This window comes from Liolophura sinensis, chromosome 10 (genome assembly GCF_032854445.1).
Source record: "Liolophura sinensis isolate JHLJ2023 chromosome 10, CUHK_Ljap_v2, whole genome shotgun sequence".
Lineage (NCBI taxonomy): Eukaryota > Metazoa > Mollusca > Polyplacophora > Chitonida > Chitonidae > Liolophura > Liolophura sinensis.
The window spans coordinates 27,815,606-27,838,702 of NC_088304.1; the positions used below are offsets into that span (position 1 = coordinate 27,815,606).

At 37.7% G+C, this 23,097-nt stretch overlaps 1 protein-coding gene across 1 annotated transcript in view; it reads right to left on the reverse strand.

The window, feature by feature from the left end:
* Nucleotides 1–2,853: 2,853 nt before the first annotated feature.
* The window catches only part of LOC135476797 (septin-5-like), a 57,905-nt gene continuing 37,661 nt past the window's right edge, over nucleotides 2,854–23,097 (reverse strand). Inside the window, 12 exon segments of the mRNA XM_064756929.1 lie at nucleotides 2,854–6,387; nucleotides 8,181–8,259; nucleotides 10,071–10,175; nucleotides 10,370–10,421; nucleotides 11,725–11,821; nucleotides 12,345–12,446; nucleotides 14,033–14,159; nucleotides 14,517–14,568; nucleotides 14,571–14,650; nucleotides 15,673–15,796; nucleotides 17,300–17,385; nucleotides 18,172–18,269. Of these exon segments, the coding sequence (XP_064612999.1) occupies nucleotides 6,223–6,387; nucleotides 8,181–8,259; nucleotides 10,071–10,175; nucleotides 10,370–10,421; nucleotides 11,725–11,821; nucleotides 12,345–12,446; nucleotides 14,033–14,159; nucleotides 14,517–14,568; nucleotides 14,571–14,650; nucleotides 15,673–15,796; nucleotides 17,300–17,385; nucleotides 18,172–18,269 (1,167 nt within the window). The 3' untranslated portion in view covers nucleotides 2,854–6,222.

A 23,097-nucleotide genomic window follows, 5' to 3' on the forward strand; every position in this document is an offset into this window, starting at 1 on the left:
CTTTGCTCTCGTTTTATTGGCAAGAACTGTTTACTTACAGGACGCCGGTCATATATATGTTTATGGATGAAGGAAGCTGGAATTGATGCAGCAAACCATGACCCTGGTCCTTTCCCGCCATCTCTCCCTTCTACACTCTCGTTACCGGGTATCTGGCTAACCTAATGATCGAAATCACAACCAGGCCGGCTTCGACCTCCTCGGCCGAGTGAGTAACTAAGAGCATTTTGTGCTTTTCTAAAACGTGCATTAAAAAAGGGTGGATTTTAGACACGTCTTTACGTACCAGCGTTTATAAGCCTATAGAAATTTCACCTTAGAAACATACCGGTGCATTCTGACAGAAATGAAATATTTATGGCCTATACACATTTTATTTCCACCTTTATACACGAAATTCGTAACACTTGTATTTGAATAAATGAATTCATTCGTAACAATTGTATTTGAATAAATGAATTAATGAATAATAAAACTGAAAGCTTGTATAAAAATTCTAATATCAAAGTGTCAAGTAACATGTCCATGTGCTGGTAGATGGTCGCCCTACGCAAATCATAAGAGCGTTACATGCACCAAGTAATACACGCCGCTATGCAAGAGTGAGTGAGTGAGTGAGTGAGTGCTTGGGTTTAACAATTCATCAATCATATGACGACGAAGGAATCGTTACAATGCATGTAATGTGCCTAACTGTTGCAGGACTGTTTTATCTAGTGCTGCTTCACTGAGACACTTTACCTAAAGGCAAGTAAGGCGCCCTGGCCGAACCAGGTCTTAGGTGTGACTCAACCCAGGATTGATTTTTTTTTTTTTTGATTGGTGTTTTACGCCGTACTCAAGAATATTTCACTTATACGACGGCGGCCAGCATTATGGTGGGTGGAAACCGGGCAGAGCCCGGGGGAAACCCACGACCATCCGCAGGTTGCTGGCTGACCTTCCCATGTACGGCCGGAGAGGAAGCTAGCATGAGCTGGACTTGAGCTCACAGCGACCGCATTGGTGAGATACTCCTGGGTCATTACGCTCTGCTAGCGCGCTAACCGACTGAGCCACGGAGGCCCCACCCAGGATTGAAAGTGGATCTACCGCTGCCGATGGGAACGCTCTACCACCAATGCTATCGGGGTCGGTTCCGCCATGCAGGAGAACCACGGCCTGGTTGTTTGAAAGTGTATTGGCTAATACCGGTATTGAGTCATATTTTAAATTCAAAATTTTAGCCAAAGACAGCAACTAATGCAGTGGCTTAATGTCAAAGAATAAGAGCAGTAGATTTACTTGTTATTTAAAATACTCTTATGCAATTATTTCTGAGCTGGGTATTAACTCACATCGACTGCACTGGTCAGAAGCGCCTGTGTCATTGCTCTCGTTTTATTCGCAAGAACTGTTTACTTATACCACGTCGGTCATATCTAGGTTTATGGATGGAAGAAGCAGCAACTGATGCAGCAAACCATGATCCCGCCCCTTCCCCACCACCTATCCCTCCAATTAAGTCTTAAAACAGTTTTGAACAACGGGGTCCAAAACATCGTGGGGAAGGAAAAAGATCCCAAAAGTATACCGACATTGGGCAAGTAACTGATGAATTTTGACGATGATGTCCTGTGTCACGGGTGCATGGAGTAAACCGGAGTGATCCCGGTAATACCAGCGAACGCTGACAAGTCACTGATGAACTCTGATGAACCTGTGACGTAGGCATTCACCTGTGACTTAGACATTCACATATGCACTTTACACTTTATCATAATTGGAACACAAGTAATCTTCAACGAAGGTTTATTGTCTACACAAACGGCTAAAACGAGCACCATCGACCGTTTATTGTCACCAAGTCCCATCGTTCAAATTAGAGCGGAGAAATCATTAAATTCCCTTTTCCAAGGCCACTTAAAAACTTTAGTGATTGATTTATTACCATTTCTCCTATTGATGTTTCACCCCGGGTCTACGTGTTTATGATCTACAATAACATGGTTAAGTTATGGAATAAGATATGTAGCATAATAAACTATAAATAAAGACGTACAGCACAGAAAGTAAAAATAAGTATCGAGGACAGAGCGATACCTGTCAAATGATCACACCTAACATGTGAAATGCAGCCTCTTGTCAATTTAGCTTAGTCAGGGTTTTATTCCAGCTGTTCATGTAAGTGCTTAAACAGTAGCAAACTGCACGTCCCCTAGCCCCCTGACGGAATTAGGGAAACAAAAATGCAGTGATGTTCATTGCATTTTATTAAACGTCACTGGTTTAGAGTTACTTAAAATGCTATGTGATCTTCACATTTCACCAGCAGAATCCTGGTTCATGCAGGAATATAATATAATGAAAATATAAGCGTCAAGTCCGACATTCATATACCATTCGTAGTCCGTAAAGGGCGTTCCAAGTCGATAATCGCAAGATCCATTTCCAAAACAACGTTTAACACTAACTCCCAAAGATAAAGATATGTAAGAAATTATACAAATAAGAAATAAAGCCGGTAACACACAAGAGAGAAGCGGTCATCAGTTATCAATGATTATCAATGAATATTCCAGGCATGAATTCCATATCAACGACTTACCGCAAATTTCACCCGCAACTGCTGAGAGTCCACCTGATCAGACCTAATGCAGCCTCAGCGAGGTTCTGGATTGGAGCGGACGACTACTGAGATGTCAAGTGGATGAAATTATGAATTTTAAGTTTATGTTTCCTGTAAATTTTAAGTCACCATTAATGATATGAAGGAATGAATAAGCCGGCATTTCAGATGTCTTGAGAGTTTAGGCGAGACAGGACAGGGCAGCCATATCATGCTGGAAAAAGAACAGCACTCAAAACTAGGGATGGTAGGAATTTCGACAAAGTTTATTTAGGTAGAAACGGTTTCCTGTACAGTGGAGGTAAAGGCATGGGGTTTTAAGGTAAAATTTGCTTTCTTTCAGACAGAGAATATACAAGACCTGTTGGCCACGTAACGAATGGCAGAACTCTACCTGGGAACAGATAACCATCAACAGTAACATATTTGTAGAGATCAAAATAAAGTGTTTTTTCTAGAAAAAATCTAAATTTTTGTAACAATTTTTTTTAAAAGACTGAGCTTAGTTGTAGGTGGTATTTGGCTTAAAGTGAATGAATCTGAGCCAAAAAGGGTACGACATTTTGTAATGGGTGTCAACAGTTTGTAACAAACGGAATGAACATATTCTATGATGGAAAAGGTACAGGAAAAAAACTGAGGAATAACATTAAAACGAATTAAAAATGAAAAACATAATGTATAAAACATGAAACACACTAGAAAACACAGTCTTATATGTTTGACAAACATGTACGTGAAAGAGTTGGTAAGACTAAACAGCTTTTGGGATATGCTTTTCAGGTGAATCTTTACTATGACTTTCTAAGAGACAAATTATGTTATCAGAAAAGGAAGCATGTACTTTGAGAATAATGTCTAAATGTCAACCTATGACTAAACAGTTTTTGGGATATGCTTTTCAGGTGAATTTTTACTATGAATTTCTAAGAGACAAGGAATGTTATCAGAAAAGGCAGCATATACTTTGAGAATAATGTTCAAATGTCAACCTCCATTGCGTCAGATCTAGTAGCCAGTCCCTAACTACATCCTAAGTAACGCCTGCTCGTAATGCTCATCTTTGATTGGTCAATATAAGTCACATGTCAGAACAGGAAGTGGCTACTTTATCTGACTGAATTGAGATGGAATTTAAGATTTGCTGCGCACATATATTTGACGCTGCTCAAACGGTGTCATGTATGTTATGAAATCTGTGTATTGCAATAAATTGCCAGAAGCAGGTATTCATTATTTAAATGCAGAGAATGGTAACATGCAAACAAGATAACATTTTTCCACAAACTACACCAAAAAATGATATTAACTAAGCAGACAATACACAATCCTCAAATTTATTAACAAACAATATTCATAATTCACCCCAAAATTAAATAGCATAATCCACACCGAGTACAAAGATTAACACACAGACACCTAGTTCAGAATAAACCAATAAATAGATAATCTGGCCTACATATACATATGTGCAACTCCCAACAGGCAAAAACATATGTTGATGTCAACATGTAAGGCGTATGGCCATGTCAACAGTAGAATGCATATAACTGTCAATAAGGAGTGATACAACTTCCATGATTCAAATATAGAAACAGGGTACAGTAACTGAAAACATTATTATGGACACCAGAAGTATCTGGGTGTATTTATCTGAGTGTTGCTTTACGCCATACTCAGGAATATTTCACTTACATGATGGTGGTCAACATTATGGTGGGAGGAAACCAGGTGGAGCCTTGGTGGGGGTGGGGGGACCCATGACCATCCACAGGTTGCTGCAGACATTCCCTGGAGTATTTGGCATAGACAAGGTTCTGTTTTGTGGTGTATGTTTTAGATGAATAGCGTGAATCCTTCCATGAAGGAAAGATTTCATGCATAATGTGAAAAACTGCAGCAGATATGTCAGCAATGTGACATTGGAAGAGACCCTACATGTATTTCAAGAAAAATTTAATATGGGCATTTTTGTTCCAAAACAGAAAAAACCTCATAAATATAAAAGATAGAAACTTTGTTACTCAAAGATACAAAAATGAAATTATACGTATTTTAAAAAAAGTAAAATATCAACCATTATGAGTTTCATATACTTGCAAACTTTTAATGAATAACTTGAGTTACTTAAACGAACAGTATACTACCTGACAGGAAAGTAATTCAAACAATTAAACATCAGTTGAGGAGCATACCACAAAAGAGGTCAAATTTGAATGTCTAACGCAATAACCTAATTTAGATTACCTGTCAATCAGGTATTTGTAACAAGGATTGGTTTGAAGTAAATCCACACACACAAATTTGCAGCAGCTCTCAGGAAATGTTGATGTTGCTTTCCATGGACATTATCCTTAGCATGCTACACATGTTCAATGGACATTATCCTTAGCATATTACACATGTTCCATGGACATTATCCTTAGCATATTACACATGTTCCATGGACATTATCCTTAGCATATTACACATGTTCCATGGACATCCAAAATATTCAGAGGATTCTCAAATGAAAATTCTGGCGACATCTCACTCGACTTTCCACCATTCGCCAGAGTTTACCCATCAAAGGCAGATAAGGGACATCCAGGTGCATATGATATGCAGATATTATTAGTAAAAATGTTCTGATCTGTACAGCTGAGGTTACAGAACAATGAGTGGTCTGATGTGCATCAGTTACAGGTGGATCTAATGAATTTTAATGATCAACTTTTAATGAGTTAAAAAAAATAACAACAATGTAAAATAATATAACAAATTCAGGTTGTCACAAATTAAGAAATATCAAACAGTAATAACAGAAATTATGCCAACGGCTTTCCACATTTCTCACGGCTTGCTGTGTAAAATCTAGCTTTACAACAAGTCATGTTGTTTTCTCCATCTTTTCCAGTTTAAATTTTATTTCACTGGCAATTTGAACATGACTGTTTACATAATAAGATACATGTGTGGCATATGTCGTAATGGCTGCATCAATTTTCAAAAGGCTTCAGTTGGTTGCAGTGAATGATGGAGGCAGACTCAAGAAATTTGGTCATTCTGAAAACAGACTCGGTATACATGCGGTCCTGATCCATCAGTTATCAATCAACCATCAATCAACCATCAAGTCACCTGAGCCAAACTATCTGTTTATGCAAAGGTCAGACAAGGCTGCATTTTTTTTACCTTAGTTGCATTTGTTCCAACCCTTATCCCAATACAAAAAGATGACTCCCAATAACTGCAATACGGTCTTGGGATATTAGTACATGTCTTCAAGAGACTCAGATATATGAACAATGTGTGAACAGGACGTGGTTAAGAAGGTTTTCTTTTCCAAGCTTACATGTACACGTATATGCCAATGGAACCCTCTGCTACAGGAACTGTATATGGAGACCACAGCAGATGGAGTCCATGGTACCTGCAGCCATGGCAACTGTAGGCCATGACAACTGCAGCCATGACAACTGTACCATGGCAAGTGCAACTTTACGTAACAATTTGATCCAGGTGTACAAAAATGGTGACATCATCATTGTTGATTGTCTCTGAGTGTCTCTCCAATGTCACCCAAAAGTAGTGTCTTCCCCACCCCAACAGACTGTCGGTACACGGGTGCAGTTTTAGGAGTGATTAGGGTAGGCTCTGGAGCGGGAGTTGTTCATCCCATTGACCACATGATGAGGGCTCATATTGGGCGCTCTGTGGGCGCTGCCATTGGGGCTGCTCGTTGACTGGTCGCCTAACTTCACCTGCATCTGGGCTAACATAGCCTGCATGCGTTGTATCTGTGGAAAAACGAAACAGCATAAAATAACGCACATATACTGCTGTGCTAAATGAAACTAATTTCTAAGTTTTTTTTCTTCTCCTTTTTAAGAGTGAGTACAATCATCTATTTGATCTTTGTTAAAAGGCCATACTGAAAAATATTTCACACACAAAAGATAAAACTAAAAAAAACAACAAAACAACAACAAAAACAGATAAATCCACTTGTTCCACATTAAAACTCTAATTAAAAAATATAATTTCCAAAAATTATGTACTCCAAAGGCTGTTTCCTGTTCATTTTCATGTACAGAAAATACTAATCGCTTCGTTTAATAATGGGTAGAATCTCACATCTCTGAGGATGGTCGTGGGTTTCCCCCGGGCTCTGCCCGGTTTCCTCCCACCATAACATTGGCCGCCGTCATATAAGTGAAATATTCTTGAGTACGGCGTAAAAACACCAATCAAATAAATAAATAGTAGAATGCTATTAACGTTGCCATCTAACATTATTTTACTTAACGTTTTCTAACATAAGTGTCAAATATGTCTTGTACAAATCCTGTAAAACACCAATCAAATAAATAAACATGTATATGTAAACACTTCAGTGAAATATCTATTATTATTTCAGCAATTTTTCTTCAGCAGGATTTCCAGAGAAAGTTACAATGATAATGTATTCAGATCTTGTATTAAAAAGTGTTAGACAAAATGTGACAGAATGACAAAACACAAATATAGCTGATGTTTTTGTTCTGTACATACACCATGATGACCACACAAACGGCAATGAACAAAGCAAAAAATTATTCTCTCTGGACAAGTGTTGTATGATACTTCAACCTTTTCGCATGTTTGCAAGGTGTTTATTCAAGCATATTCTGAAGGCATTATTCTGTGTTGGCTGATAAAATTATAATTTTTGCAATGCCCTGAAACTGGCCAATTCGTGTAGTTTTGTCTCCAAAATCAATTTTAAAAAGTGCGTACACTGCGCTGAAAGTTGCTCTTTCAAATGTGAAAAAGTTGAGGAACTCGAGTATAATTTCTTCATATTTTAATGCGACTTTCTTTGAAGTTGTCCAAGGTTTTGCAGGATTTCTGTGTAATATCTCTCTGTGTAGTGCAAAATTAAACACTCTAAATTCTTCAGGATGATAAGCTTAAAACATTAAATACAAAGTAGTATGCCGTTTTTATTCACATTTGCCTACAACACAAAAGAATTTAAAAGGCGTGTCTAAATAAAGGGATAACTATAGTCTAAGTCCAACTATCACATGTCCACAGACTAATATGTACATGAAGCATTTCCAACTTAAGCGGATAGAGAATCGATTCTGATTGGCTTATGTGAGACATACGCAAGCTCAGGCTATGCCTAGCCTAAGCTGAATTTCAGGTATGGTACATCTGTTTTAGCTGGCTCCCGGTTTTAACCTGGGATTAAGACAGACTAGTCCCTTAGTCCCAGGTTTAACCTAGGGAATCCTATCTCCAAAGTCAGCCAATCAGCATAGATTCTTTATCCCTTTGAACAAGCTTACGTACATGTTGTGTGATGCAATATCAACTGCGACAATGGCACATATATAATGATGAAGCAAAGCAGGCAAAATGAATGAATAAAATGAGCATGACCAATACAGAGCATACAAGCATCCATGATTATCATACCATTCTTACATGAACAAGCTTCTTTGAAATGTTTACGTGGGGTCGGCTCCTATGATTTAAAAATTATTAATCAGTGGTTGCCATTTTAGTTGTTACGGCAACCAAAGCGGACTCTGACTTTTCCTACCTCAGCCTCCTTTTGAGCGAGTAATTTCTCGGTATCCATGACAGCCTCAAAGTTTGCAGCAGAATCTCTCTTCAGTTTGCTGTTGGGATAAATATGGTGAGTCAACAACAACAACAACATATACATGTACTGTATGTGGTGACACATACATGTGGTGACGTTTATGTACTCTGTGAAACAAAATGACCCAGAACTCGACAAGGGAAGTGTTGTGAGTAATTTTATACAGTAAACAGTTTTTGTGTAAATTTCTAAAAGAAATCTATGGAAACAAACAAATTTATGGCAAGTGAAGAGAAAGTGTAAAACACTGGACTACCGATACAGACAATACATGTACACGTGCCAAATACAATTTGTTCGGTTTCATTTGAAAGTTTTTATGCAGTTTCTTAATACTTTATTAGAACTTAAGCAAACAAAAGTTTAAAAACTAACCTACATTTGAAGGTTTAAAATTTAAGGCAACAGTTTTCTGGGTATCATTTTCAAAAAAAAAAACAAAAAAAAAACCGAAGTGGAAGTTGCATACGTAATCTAGTTATTCCTGTTTACTGTTTTTAGATTCACACAGTTATTTTACTTAAATTTTCATTGTCATCCAGAGACATTAGGAGCAGTAACAAACACTGCATTGTATCAGTAAATAACCAAAAATTCAAAACATAAATTGTGCGCAAATAATACTAAAAGTAATGTAAACAAATGAAAAAACCTACTAAATTCTTCAAAAATAAAACAACGAACAAACATGCCTAAAAAACATGCAGTTTTAGTGAAAAAAAGGAAGAAATGATTTCAAGCGCAGTCACAAATCAAACTGCCACGGTATCTTCTTAGTAAACATTGAGTTCTATCATGTATATGTATTGCTGACAGTATAGACTTTGTTTCAACTACAAAGTGAAATTGTGTGACTAGAGATAATTTTCAGCCTCATTTCACCCATTAACCTTTACTTCATACAGGCAAAGGTAAAATAGGCCAATGATATGTGTACATAAAATTAAAGTTTTAACTTAAATTTTAACTTATCAAAAGTCACACTTTATCAACAGTTTGTTCATTAACTGTCAGTTTATACTGACATTCATGCCACATTCACATACAACATTTTCTGCATTGTCACTACCTGTGAACCTGTGAAGGTAGAAATATTTTTATTAATTAAATTTTTTGATTATTAAAGTCATCCGTCATTATACGATATGGTTCAAGTCAGGATAAAATATCCTTGTGGTTTGTTGCAAAAGTTGTGTGGCACTTGTTTGCAAGTAGTGTGCAACTAGTTTGAGGTGTGTCACTGGCATGTCATGTAATTACTGAAAGTGTGTCAACAGTTTGCCAGTAGTATGTCTGCGATGTCACCTTGGTTGTCATGTCACATTATATGACAAGAACTTGACATTTTCATGAAACGAAGGCTAGAGAATGGTAGTGAGCAGTCTGCTTAACGTGTGTTTCACTGGTTAGCTTTGGGCATGCCCCTGATGATCTTTAACACGATTCTAGTCTTGCATAACGTCTGCTGTGTTTCATGTGCATATACCTGCTGTTCAGCAAGCAGTCTGGGAGCGCAACCATTAAAATGTGTCACGTACATGCACTGATGACACATGGCTGTTCAAGACTATGACTTATGTGAATTATGCCTGGTAAACTGTTTTCTGCACGCGAATGGAGATTGGAGTAGAGACCTTATCTGATCATATTTCACAGAGCAGGCAGATAACAAGTGTTCACGGATATGAGGAGTACGTTGTTGTATTCGCAACCAGTTTTTCTAAGGGGTACTGTTATCCTTCCTGACTTTCACTATTGTATATTAAAGACATTTTGTCTGTATTTTGTTCAATGGAAGAAAACACTCACAGTTTACCAGTGCCATACCTGCGCTCTCGCTGGTTATTCGTCATCTGTGCTGCAATGTGTTTGGCGCGGTAAGTCTCGTAGTGGACATCCATCGTTACATCTTTCAGATCCTGCATGTGTGTGCTGGAAAAGGTGTAAAAGGTAAATCTTACTCCTTTTTTAGTTAAAGTGTTCGACCTTGTTTTTTCCAAGAATATCATCTTTTTTTTAAACAATAAAAACAATGGTAAAAGTACATTTACAATGTTTGATAAAAAGATAAATTCAAAAACAAGGAGTATGATGAAAGACTGATCATAATTGATAACTCGACATACCTTATCAACATTTGTCTAAGCTGGCCAAAATTACAGTGCTCAGGGTTGTCCACTGAAAATAGAAAAAAAATACAGTACTGAACTAAATTAGTAACATCAGTATCCATATCCTCTATTGCTAAAGAGATAGAGGAATATATATCCAATACTTTCTGCTTGTTAGCAAGTTGCATGCCATCCATTAAAAAAGGATGCCTGTGTAAAAATGTGAAATGTTGAACATCTATCTTTGGCCTCCTCTCCTATCACATGTGGGCAGGTCTATCTACAACCTGCGAACGGTTGAGGGTTTTGCCCTGTAATAATGCTGGCCAGCGTTGTATAAGTGACATATTCTTGGGTACGGCACATAACACAAATCAAATCAATAAATATATACATTAGTACATAAGTAAATAACATGTAGTTTATGTGTGACGATGTGACGAAAAAAAAAAGACGATGTTCTGGTGAATGGTTTGTTTCAGTAACTCAGACAAACTATTTATGTTTAATGCCACCGTTAAAAATATTTCATTTACTAGGCTCTGCTCCACTTAATTTTCCACAGAGTAATCAGCTAGAGAGTCGCTGACAATCCACCACAGACTACATGTACTAACACAATGGATGTTTTCAAAATTCTCAAACACTCGCAATTTGATTCTGTTTATCTTCAAGTTGCTACTGAGGTATACATTCAAAGAGCTTTATTTCATGCACAATTTATGTTTTCCTTTAGTAGAAAAACCAGCAGATTTAATGTATTGATGTATGGAAAAAACATCCAACATGAAGTTTAAAAAGCGTAACTTTTTGTCTTTGTGATGTTGCATAACCGAGATATCGTGGTTTAAAATAAGAAAATCACACATGATGAGAAAATCAAAAGCACTGGGATGATATCAACTTTGATCAATTACAACTTATCTCTATAACCCGAGAATGCAGCTGTTTCTGAATACTTCACCCAAACCCCAGCTTGCCTTCTACCATATGTTAGTGGCCCCTGGGTCAGAGTGATGCGACACCATGTTTCCAGTTACTTTAACCTGGGGTATCCCATGAACTCATAGGAATTTCAGATCAAAAAGTTGATTGACTGAGGTAGCAAGCACATCAGAAAAAATGGATGTGACCAATTAAACCTGCTTCTGCCCCTCGTCCTAAATAATTCAGGTTATATTTTTTGTTGCCTGATTCTGACTTTATCCTCAAACTGACAAAAAATGCTTCATGAATTGGAGACAGTTCTCCAAAATAGAAATTGTCCATATGTTTTGTGCTATTATTAAACATAGGTCATACATGCAACTAGGGATAATTTCATTAATATTGATCATTGAGACGTTAGTCCTGTATGACCTCTAACTGACCTTCAACAATCCCCCAGGGATACACACGACCTCGTATCCTCTTCCCATTGACCTCTACCACTGTGTTACAGCCAACCACAGCAAAGGGAATGCATTTCTGAAACAAAACCACATTGCTGTGAAACATTTACTGACCTCTTGCCTTTCTAACTTGAAAATAATTATTTTTTCTTTTTCTGTCAAATTTTAGTACTATTTAGAGCCCTAAGGTTTTGTGCAGATCTTCACTTGTTCTGTATACCTTAACAATGAATTTTCCTTCACAAAGAACTGGAGAGATTTTGAGAACGATGTCTAACCTAAAAAGTCAAAAGGCAAATACATAGAAGATCAGAAAATATTATTTTTGACGGCGAAACGTACATTTTCCAGCAGAATATTACCCTACCTTCTGAACAAACCCCAAAACACCATTTTAAGATCAACAGAACTCTCCCTCTCAGAATACAGAACCAAACTATACATACAGTCTGCAATCCTAATTAATGATTTGAAAGTGTGTCAAAGCAGTACAAGTATTCCTGTGAAACTGTTTCAAGGAATTCCTTTAAAAATGCATGTCCTGTTCAGTAAAGCCATATCCTGTCCCCCTGCTTGATGTAAAACCACCAAAATCTCACCTTCAGCTCCTGGTCCTGTTGCTTGAAATCCTCATCTTCATCACTGTCACACTCAGGGAACTCATAAATGTGGATGTCGTTTTTCTCTATCTCGTCTAGAATCTACAAAAAACAAATGTCTCACATGAGTGACTTATCTATCTGTTCTCCTGGCACTGAACTTGTTTTTTCTCTCCAGGTATCTGTACTAATCTGATTTGTACTTATCTTCTTGTTTCATTGATATTCAAAGCCGCATTTAAGAAATTATCACTTCTAAAATTGGTGCGAGACTCCTGGGTCATTATGCTGCACTAGCGCGCTAACCAACTGAGCCACGGAGGCCCCAGACTAATAAATATGTCTCTTACTGGACATCAGAGTTTTATTTCATTTATTTGACTATTGCTTCTCAAGAATTTTTCTGTTATGCAGTGGCAGTTAATTTTATGGACGGAGAAACGAGGGGTGAAGAAAATTTATCAAGCACTGTTATGGAACGGATCCTACACTGATCTGTGCTGAAACAATTAGACCATTTACGAGACAGACACACAGACTGCGTCAGACAAGACAAGTACATTCATGTACATGTCCGCCATAGCACCTGTTTATCTTTTAGGCTGTAAATGCATCCCCAGTCACATCTTCAGAGTGGACTGACTTTCATAATATTGAAGGAAAGTAAAGAGCATGATAAATGCAGTTTTAGATGTCTCAGAGAGTTTCCTCCCTTGCAATGAGCCAGATGCATCAGAATCAAACTGTTTCATTTATACGCACTTTATCACTTTACAGAAGCTGTCTACAGTGTGACTAAAGTAAACCAATGGCAACTGATAAGGGATTGACAAAATTCACTTGTACAGTTAGATCAATGTATAAGTCATACTGCTGGAAATAAGGGATATCAAAAAAAAACTTCATGGAAAACGCATGAAACAGCCAAATATGCACCGTCAAGAATACTGAATATTTGCTCCTCAAGGCAGTCACAGAATGAACATCTTAGAGATCTGGCCACGAGATCACGAAGCGATCTTAGACTTAAGTCAAAATTGCAATCATTAAACTTTGTATGTTCCTTTCTGATATTTTAGCTGAAATTTGTTTTAGAGTAACTTACCCAAAATTTATATACATTTAGTGAAGCAATATTTTGACCTTGTTACGTAAGAAAATAACAGTTTTAAAGTGCTTTGAAATTTTGACTTAAGTCTTTACACGTCCTTCTGATGACCAAGAGTACTTAAGTTGTACACAATGCCTTCGTCAAATACAAGCGTGCGTTCCTAACGAGGAGGTGTCTTTTGGGAGGGAGGGAGGGGAAGAGTGGGGTCAGGTGAGTATACCTTGGCCTTTAACTTCCTGATTTCGGAGTGAGTTAAGCAGTCAGCTTTGACGATGACCGGGATGATATTAACACGAGATATGCTGCACTAGCACGCTAACCAACTGATCCACGGAGGCCCCAGACTAATAAATATGTTGAATAAAAATTGTCTTTTATTGGTCATCAGAGTTTTATTTCATTTATTTCACTATTGCTTAAGGTCATTCTCAAGAGTTTTCCCGTTATACAATGACAATCAGTTTCATGGATGGATGGAACGAGGGGTGAAGAGAATGTATCTAACACTGTTATGGAACAGATCCTACAATGATCTGTGTTGAAACAATTAGACCATTTACGAGACAGACAGACACACAGTATACCCTTGGCCTTTAACTTCCTGATTTCGGAGGTGTGTTAAGCAGTCAGCTTTGGCGATGACGGGGACGATATTAACACGAGTGTGAAGCTGCTTCATCATCTCCACATCGATTTGGCGAAGACTGACAAAAACGACAACAAAAAATACTCACATGAATTACTGATGCTGGCAAATTTATGAACAAATCACTAGATATGTAGATTCATCTATGTACATCCATATTAACTATCTATAACAGGAAGTACTCTGCATACTTGTTTTTATAATATAACTGAATAACCTTCAAGTCATGATTTCACATTGAATTTGATTTGAAAACAATTCTTGATTTGTCTTGATACAAAAATTTGTAAAAGTGTCATATGGTATTGCATTTTTCAAGAAATAATTCAACCAAACAAAAAACTGTTAGACTGTTATGGAAGAATTCAAAAACAAACAATTTTTTCCAACGGGTCAGAAAAACGTCAACACTTACCCATGACCATACGGTGATATAAAATATATACAGCAATGAACTCGATTGTCTTGATATTTCTTCGGTTCAACCCAGTTTCGTCTTGAAAATATTGTTCAAACTGCCCATCCACATAGTCTATAATCGGTTTCCAACTGCAATAATGCCAAAATATATCCCATCTGATAATGCTTCAGATATTTCATATAAAAAGCTATATAAAAGCTAAAAGAGTTATCTTAGGGGCAGGCCCTCAAATATCTTAAATGAACAGCTGTGGTTTTAATTGTGTAAATGTTGTGTTTTAGACAAAACCAGCAATAAAAAAGTACAGGGAAGAAATGTTTCATGCCAAAAAATAAAACGTTGTGCGCTGATATTTTTGTCGCTGAGACATGTAGATTTTAGACAATACATTGTCCTCTTCTGTAACTTGTCAACACAACCCTTAAAAAGTAATCTTGTGATGGAAAATCAATTGATTATCTGCAACTGAACTCATCATGATTAGTCTAATTCTAAATGAACTTGAATTGACAAATGTGTCAAGTATTTAGAAAGTTAAATTTGTTCCCGCATTATGGGGAAACACGTCACTTTACATGTAACTGTCACTTTACCAAATCAGACAACACTGTACAGCTCAATGCACATTTTCATTTTTTTGGGGGAGAAAAAAAGGAGACAAAATGCAATGAACCATGTCAGCATGTATGTCTGCCATACAGAATTCTGCACTAACAGGCGGTTTTTTGGGGGTGGATTTACAGATATGAATTGCTTTTATGCCACGCTCAAGAATATTTCAACCTTACCACGAGAGACAGCATTATGATGGGAGGAAACCCCACAGAGCTCCAGGGAAACCCTTGACTATTCGCACGTTGTCTTCCTACTTTCATCTGGAGGACGCCACCATGACCTTGACTTGAACTCACATCGACCACATTGGTGAGAGACTCCTAAGATTCTTCTGCGCCAACATGTTTAGTCACAGTTGCCCAGTTTTGGGAGGGAGGAAACCGGAGTCACTGTGACACCATATGGTGTCACCATACTACCGTAATGGCAAAACATGTGCAGTTAACCACTTAACTGCATGAAGGTGTTAACAGTAGAGGAAGGGTTTTCAGGATTATCTGTCCAATACTAGAACCGCCTAACAATTGAAGCCCACCATTCATGTCCATTGACGGCATCATTGAACCCTGGTGTATCCACTACTGTTAGTCGTAACTTGACTCCCTTCTCCTCAATTTCCAGGCTCTTCTTCTCTATCCGTACAGTTTGGGTTATCCTTTCTGAAAACAGCATCCAGGGATTAGATGAAGTAAACTTAGTGTGCACACTAACGGATCCACAAATATTCATAATTTAATTAGTTTTCTAACTTGAAAAACAACTGACTTTTTATACAATTAAGAAATAATGACCTTATAACTCTTCTAAATAACATTTGTATAGATTTTTATATAACCCACAAAAACTATGTACGGAAATGTTCGTAAGATCAGTTATAAAGTTTCTTTTCCATTCCATTAAATTTTTTTTGTGAACAAAACCATATTTTTCCATGCAAATATTTATAGCTTAAAATATAATGTATAACAGACAAACATTACCACCACTAATGCCGAAGGTCATTGACACTGAAGGTGTTTCCATTAAGCTCATTTGGGCACACCCTCTTTATTCCCCAGTGACATTTTGGTCATCTCTCATAATGCAGGTACAATTAAACCTATCTATACAAATCTACATACCTTAATAGGGCATTATGTCAACGAATTACGGAAGTTTCATTGAAATTTTATATTAGCAGTACAATGAGGAACTTGCCCTCCCTGAAGTAATTTGGACCAAAACTGTGCAATCTATTCTTCTTTATTGCCCTTGCAAAGGCGTTTTGTGGGCAGTCTGGTAACAAAGTTCTTGTTCATTAGAAGAGAACAATGGCCCGGTCAGCTGGGAAACGATTGATGCCAATGGGCAGGAAAATGTTCCCCCCTTACAAAAGCTGCTAATGCATTTTGTTAAAAGAGAAAAAAAACAAAAACGATTCAAATTTCAGATAAAAGAGCATGGAAAGTTTTTAAATGAAATATGGTCTTCAATACATGTTTTTTTTTCTTTCCAACTTACGAGATACGAATACTTAAAGATATTATTTGTTGGGTGGTTATTAGGGTCACCTCTTGGCATCTATTGTCAAGAAGGATGTGATGTATGTCTAATAAATATATTTGAATGTTAATTTGTTACTGATATCAAAACATTATATCGAATCAGAATTATAATATTTATGAGTATATAAATATGATTAAAATGCTGGTTGAGCACCACGGTTGAGCACACAAAAACTTATTACAACAGTGCTGCATCCTCATTTAAAACAATATCCCGCATCAGACAAAATACTCTGCTTTCGGCAGACCTGGTTACTCAGTGATAGGATACGGATATATATGGTGTCAGTAACCTTCATATATGAGGATTACTGACACCACATATTCCCTTATCCTGCAACTAATAATATTATGCGAAGATAATATATACAAAGAGGTGGTCCCAAATACCCACCAGACAAACAGTACTTTCAAATGTCCTTTCCTCTTTATGGAAAAAACTAAAAAAAAAAATATTGAAGACCATATTTACAAATAACTGTTCACACCTTTTCATCTAAAGTTTACAAGATTTTTATATATCCAACTATAAGTAATTTTGCTATATCCTTTATCACCATATCTATGGGGTAATTTACATCCCTGGACATGGCATATGCTCAGGTGTTACAGTCTTACCTTCCACCCTGGGGATTTCCCTGTCCTTGTAGAGATCAGTCAGGAAGAGGCTGTTCATCAAGGTGGACTTCCCAGTCCAGTTTCACCTGTCAGGTAAGCACTGGTAATTATACACATGCTGACAGACGCATGTTGTAACTATACACAAAATTGGTGAGAATCGGGATTCAGACCTCTTAGACCTATATCTGAAAACTACTTTCATTTATTTTTTTAGAATTGGTTCAACTAAATGTAGTCTAGGCGTGAATTATAAGATGGCAACTCCACCTCAACATGAATGTAGCCATAAACTCTGCATGGTATGTTTTAGGGTATACAATGTACATACATGTATTTGTGAGGATGAGGGTATATACTTCTGTGAAGATGAAGGAATAAACATGTACTTGTGTGAAGATGGGAGTATATACTTGTGTGAAGGTGAGGGTTCATACTTGTGTGAAGGTGAGGGTATATACTTCTGAAGGTATATACTTGTGTGAAGATGAGGGCATATACTTGTACTTGTGTGAAGATGAGGGTATATACTTGTGTGAAGGTGAGAGTATATACTTGTGAGAAGGTGGGGGAATACACTTGTGTGTAGATAAAGGTGTATACTTGTGTGAAGATGAGGGCATATACTTGTGAAAAGATGAGGGTATGAAGATAAGGGCATATACTTGTGTGAAGATGAGAGTATGTACGTGTGTGAAGGTGAGGACATACACATGTGTGAAGAGAGCATATACTTGTGAGAAGGTGAGGGTATATACTTGTGTGTAGATCAGGGTATATACTTGTGTGTAGATCAGGGTATATACTTGTGTGAAGATCAGGGTATATACTTGTGTGAAGGTGAGGTAGGGATATCGATCCACACACTGTACTTACCCACAACCATAATGGTAAAATCAAAACCTCGCTTCACAGCCTTCCTGTGCACCTGGTCTGGTAATGTGGCAAACCCCACATAGTCTTCATCACTCTGTGGAAGACAGGAAAAAGCTTATGACAGAATGAGATTATATTACAGGACACTAATGACAGATTGAGATGATATTACAGGACACTAATGACAGGATGAGATGCTATTACAGGACACTAATGACAGGATGAAATCATATATGAGAGGATGAAATCATAATATACTATAGGAGGAAATCATATCATCTTATACATGGCAGGATGAAAATCTATCATATGACATGATGAAATCATAATATACATCAGAACAAAATCATATTATTTGGCAAGATGGAATCATATTGCTTGACAGGATGAAATTATGTTATTTGACAGAATGCTATACTTGACAGGATGATATATATGACAGGATGAAATCATATTACAAGGCAGAGTGAAATTCTATCATATGACAGGATGAAATCATATTACATGGCACAGTGATATTCTATCATATGACATGATGAAAATCATATTACATGGCACAGTGATATTCTATCATATGACAGGATGAAATATTACATGGCACAGTGATATTTTATCATATGACAGGATGAAATCATATTACATGGCACAGTGATATTCTATCACATGACAGGATGAAATCATATTACATGGCACAGTGATATTCTATCATATGACAGGATGAAATCATATTACATGGCACAGTGATATTCTATCATATGACAGGATGAAATCACATGCCAGGATAAAATCATACTGTATAATCAGGCAGCTTTGCTGTATATTCTCCATCTCTATAAAACTTCATCCGAGGTCATACACAATACCAAGAATTTAAGTTTTAACTTGAATTTCTTTATATCACATGACATTAATACTGCAAAGTGTCCTTGAATCCTGTTTGTCAAAGTATTTACTAGTAGAGTAATTTGTAAACTTTTAACGGCTCTTCAACCCGAATGTCCTGTTAACGTCAGACAACATGGGACAGCATGGAGTTTTGCAAGCCTACATGTACAGTGACACAAAGCACCACCAGTGTAGTCTACTTTCCTACAATTCAGACCTTTACAAACTTTGTACATGTAAATTTTATTTCTATGAGCCGTTATAGAAATGATAAAAATGTTACACAGAGACATAATTAAAAAGAAAAATTGTGAATGAACAAATAATTAAATAAATACACCTTCAGTGAAAAAGCCAAGTTCCCAAGGGTAGATTCAACTGACCTAACTTATCTTGAAGAAACCTTCTGGTTTCATCTCGCTGCAGGCTAATTTGATATGCATGTGTACTGTATCTGAATATCTCTTTCTGTTGGGATAATATATCTCTCCCTGCACACATCCCCCACCCTGCTCCATCCTCCTCCCCACTTGATTACATTTGAAATCCTGATGTCAATATGATGATCTTTATCACAGGCTTGCATTTCTCCAATACGGCTCAAGTCAAGGAAAACCTTACATACTTGAACATCTCCATGTCATTCAGTTGAGCTGTCCATTCCTACAACTGTGTTTTATGGCTCATTGACATTTAATATTAAACGTCTGATCAAGTTTGAATTTGACTTACCTTTGAGGTTATAAATTCAGTTTGATTTTCATTCATTGTGTTTAAGGAATAGAATAATAGGTGGAAATTTCAAATGTTGGCCTCGGTGGCTCAGTTGGTTAGCGAGCTACCGCAGCGTAATGACCCAGTACCCTCTCACCAATGTGGTTGCTGTGAGTTCAAGTCCAGCTCATGCTGGCTTTCTCACTTGCCATAAGTGGGAAGGTCTTCCAGCAACCTGCGGATGATTGTGGGTCTCCCCAGGGCTCCCCTGTTTCCTCCTACCATAATGCTGACTGCCATTGTTTAAGTGAAATATTCTTGGACACTCATGAAATAAATAAAAAAATCAAACATGAATCTCCCATTCTCTAAATATTCTCCAAAAATGTTGAAGTACTGTATTTCACCTTAAGTTAGGTATCTAAAAATGGTGTTTCCAATGAACATAAAACTATACTTTGATGCTAATACTTATATTTTTCAGATAAGATATTAATCTAACTTCACAAAAATTATGATTTTCTTCTCCATCAAATAAGGTGGATGAATCATTCTAAATCAAGCAAAATTTGTCATTTGAAAAATGTTGAACTTTAAGTGAAAGACAGTATATTTATACCATAAACATGTACATAGTAGTGGGTGTTGTACATAGTAGTGGTTGGTGTACATAGTGGTGGGTGATGTACATAGTAGTGGGTGTTGTACATAGTAGTGGGTGGTGTACATAGTAGTGGGTGACGTACATAGTAGTGGGTGATGTACATAGTAGTGGGTGACGCACATAGTAGTGGTTGGTGTACATAGTGGTGGGTGATGTACATAGTAGTGGGTGGTGTACATAGTAGTGGGTGTTGTACATAGTAGTGGGTGACGTACATAGTAGTGGGTGATGTACATAGTAGTGGGTGACGCACATAGTAGTGGTTGGTGTACATAGTGGTGGGTGATGTACATAGTGGTGGGTGACGTACATAGTAGTGGGTGTTGTACATAGTAGTGGGTGGTGTACATAGTAGTGGGTGACGTACATAGTAGTGGGTGATGTACATAGTAGTGGGTGACGTACATAGTAGTGGGTGGTGTACATAGTAGTGGGTGTTGTACATAGTAGTGGGTGGTGTACATAGTAGTGGGTGTTGTACATAGTAGTGGGTGATGTACATAGTGGGTGTTGTACATAGTAGTGGGTGGTGTACATAGTAGTGGGTGTTGTACATAGTAGTGGGTGGTGTACATAGTAGTGGGTGGTGTACATAGTAGTGGGTGTTGTACATAGTAGTGGGTGATGTACATAGTGGTGGGTGGTGTACATAGTGGTGGGTGGTGTACATAGTAGTGGGTGATGTACATAGTAATGGGTGATGTACATAGTAGTGGGTGTTGTACATAGTAGTGGGTGATGTACATAGTAGTGGGTGGTGTACATAGTAGTGGGTGGTGTACATAGTAGTGGGTGATGTACATAGTAGTGGGTGTTGTACATAGTAGTGGGTGGTGTACATAGTAGTGGGTGGTGTACATAGTAGTGGGTGATGTACATAGTAGTGGGTGTTGTACATAGTGGTGGGTGGTGTACATAGTGGTGGGTGGTGTACATAGTGGTGGGTGGTGTACATAGTACTGGGTGTTGTACATAGTAGTGGGTGGTGTACATAGTAGTGGGTGGTGTACATAGTGGTGGGTGGTGTACATAGTAGTGGGTGATGTACATAGTAGTGGGTGGTGTACATAGTAGTGGGTGTTGTACATAGTAGTGGGTGTTGTACATAGTAGTGGTTGGTGTACATAGTAGTGGGTGTTGTACATAGTAGTGGGTGATGTACATAGTAATGGGTGATGTACATAGTAGTGGGTGGTGTACATAGTAGTGGGTGGTGTACATAGTAGTGGTTGTTGTACATAGTAGTGGGTGATGTACATAGTAGTGGGTGTTGTACATAGTAATGGGTGATGTACATAGTAGTGGGTGTTGTACATAGTAATGGGTGATGTACATAGTAGTGGGTGATGTACATAGTAGTGGGTGTTGTACATAGTAGTGGGTGATGTACATAGTAATGGGTGATGTACATAGTAGTGGGTGGTGTACATAGTAGTGGGTGTTGTACATAGTAGTGGGTGTTGTACATAGTAGTGGGTGGTGTACATAGTAGTGGGTGGTGTACATAGTAGTGGGTGGTGTACATAGTGGTGGGTGGTGTACATAGTAGTGGGTGATGTACATAGTAATGGGTGATGTACATAGTAGTGGGTGTTGTACATAGTAGTGGGTGATGTACATAGTAGCGGGTGGTGTACATATAGTAGTGGGTGGTGTACATAATAGTGGGTGATGTACATAGTAGTGGGTGTTGTACATAGTAGTGGGTGGTGTACATAGTAGTGGGTGTTGTACATAGTAGTGGGTGTTGTACATAGTAGTGGGTGGTGTACATAGTAGTGGGTGATGTACATAGTAGTGGGTGTTGTACATAGTAGTGGGTGTTGTACATAGTAATGGGTGTTGTACATAGTAGTGGGTGATGTACATAGTTGTGGGTGTTGTACATAGTAGTGGGTGTTGTACCTAGTAGTGGGTGGTGTACATAGTGGTGGGTGGTGTACATAGTAGTGGGTGTTGTACAAAGTAATGGGTGGTGTACATAGTGGTGGGTGGTGTACATAGCAGTGGGTGTTGTACATAGCAGTGGGCGGTGTACATAGTAGTGGGTGGTGTACATAGTAGTGGGTGATGTACATAGTAGTGAGTGTTGTACATAGTAGTGGGTGTTGTATGTGTATAGTACAATGTATGGCTAAGTGATCATTTACCACTTTATGATATCCAGATAGTTTCATCTGCATGTCGGCTTTAGCTAGTAACATTAGAAGTCATCAAGAGACTAAATTGACCCTGGATTATGTGTGGTACATTAAAGTAATTATCTCAACGCCATCGTTGAACAAAAAGTCTGAATGTATGAGTAATGAGGCCCAATGAAAGTAACATACATCAGATAAAGTAAACAGCATAGGAATGTTTTCACCTACATGTATGTCAATCCCTACAGAGGTTTTAATCATTCACGTCATGTGTCAAACTTTGTCAAGCCAGGTGCTTAACAGTTTTCTTCCATTTTTAAGTCGTTCCTGAACTACAAAATAAGGCAGGCTTGACCCTTGGCATAAATGCTGACACATGTACGCGCAAAAGTAGTCGTATTTAGAACCAGAAATGTAAGATTTAAATAAATAGATCAGAGTTTGTCTCAAGCACATTTTGGAGCCTTTACGTTTTATTCCTCAAATACAAAAACAAAAATGTACATCTATACGGCAAT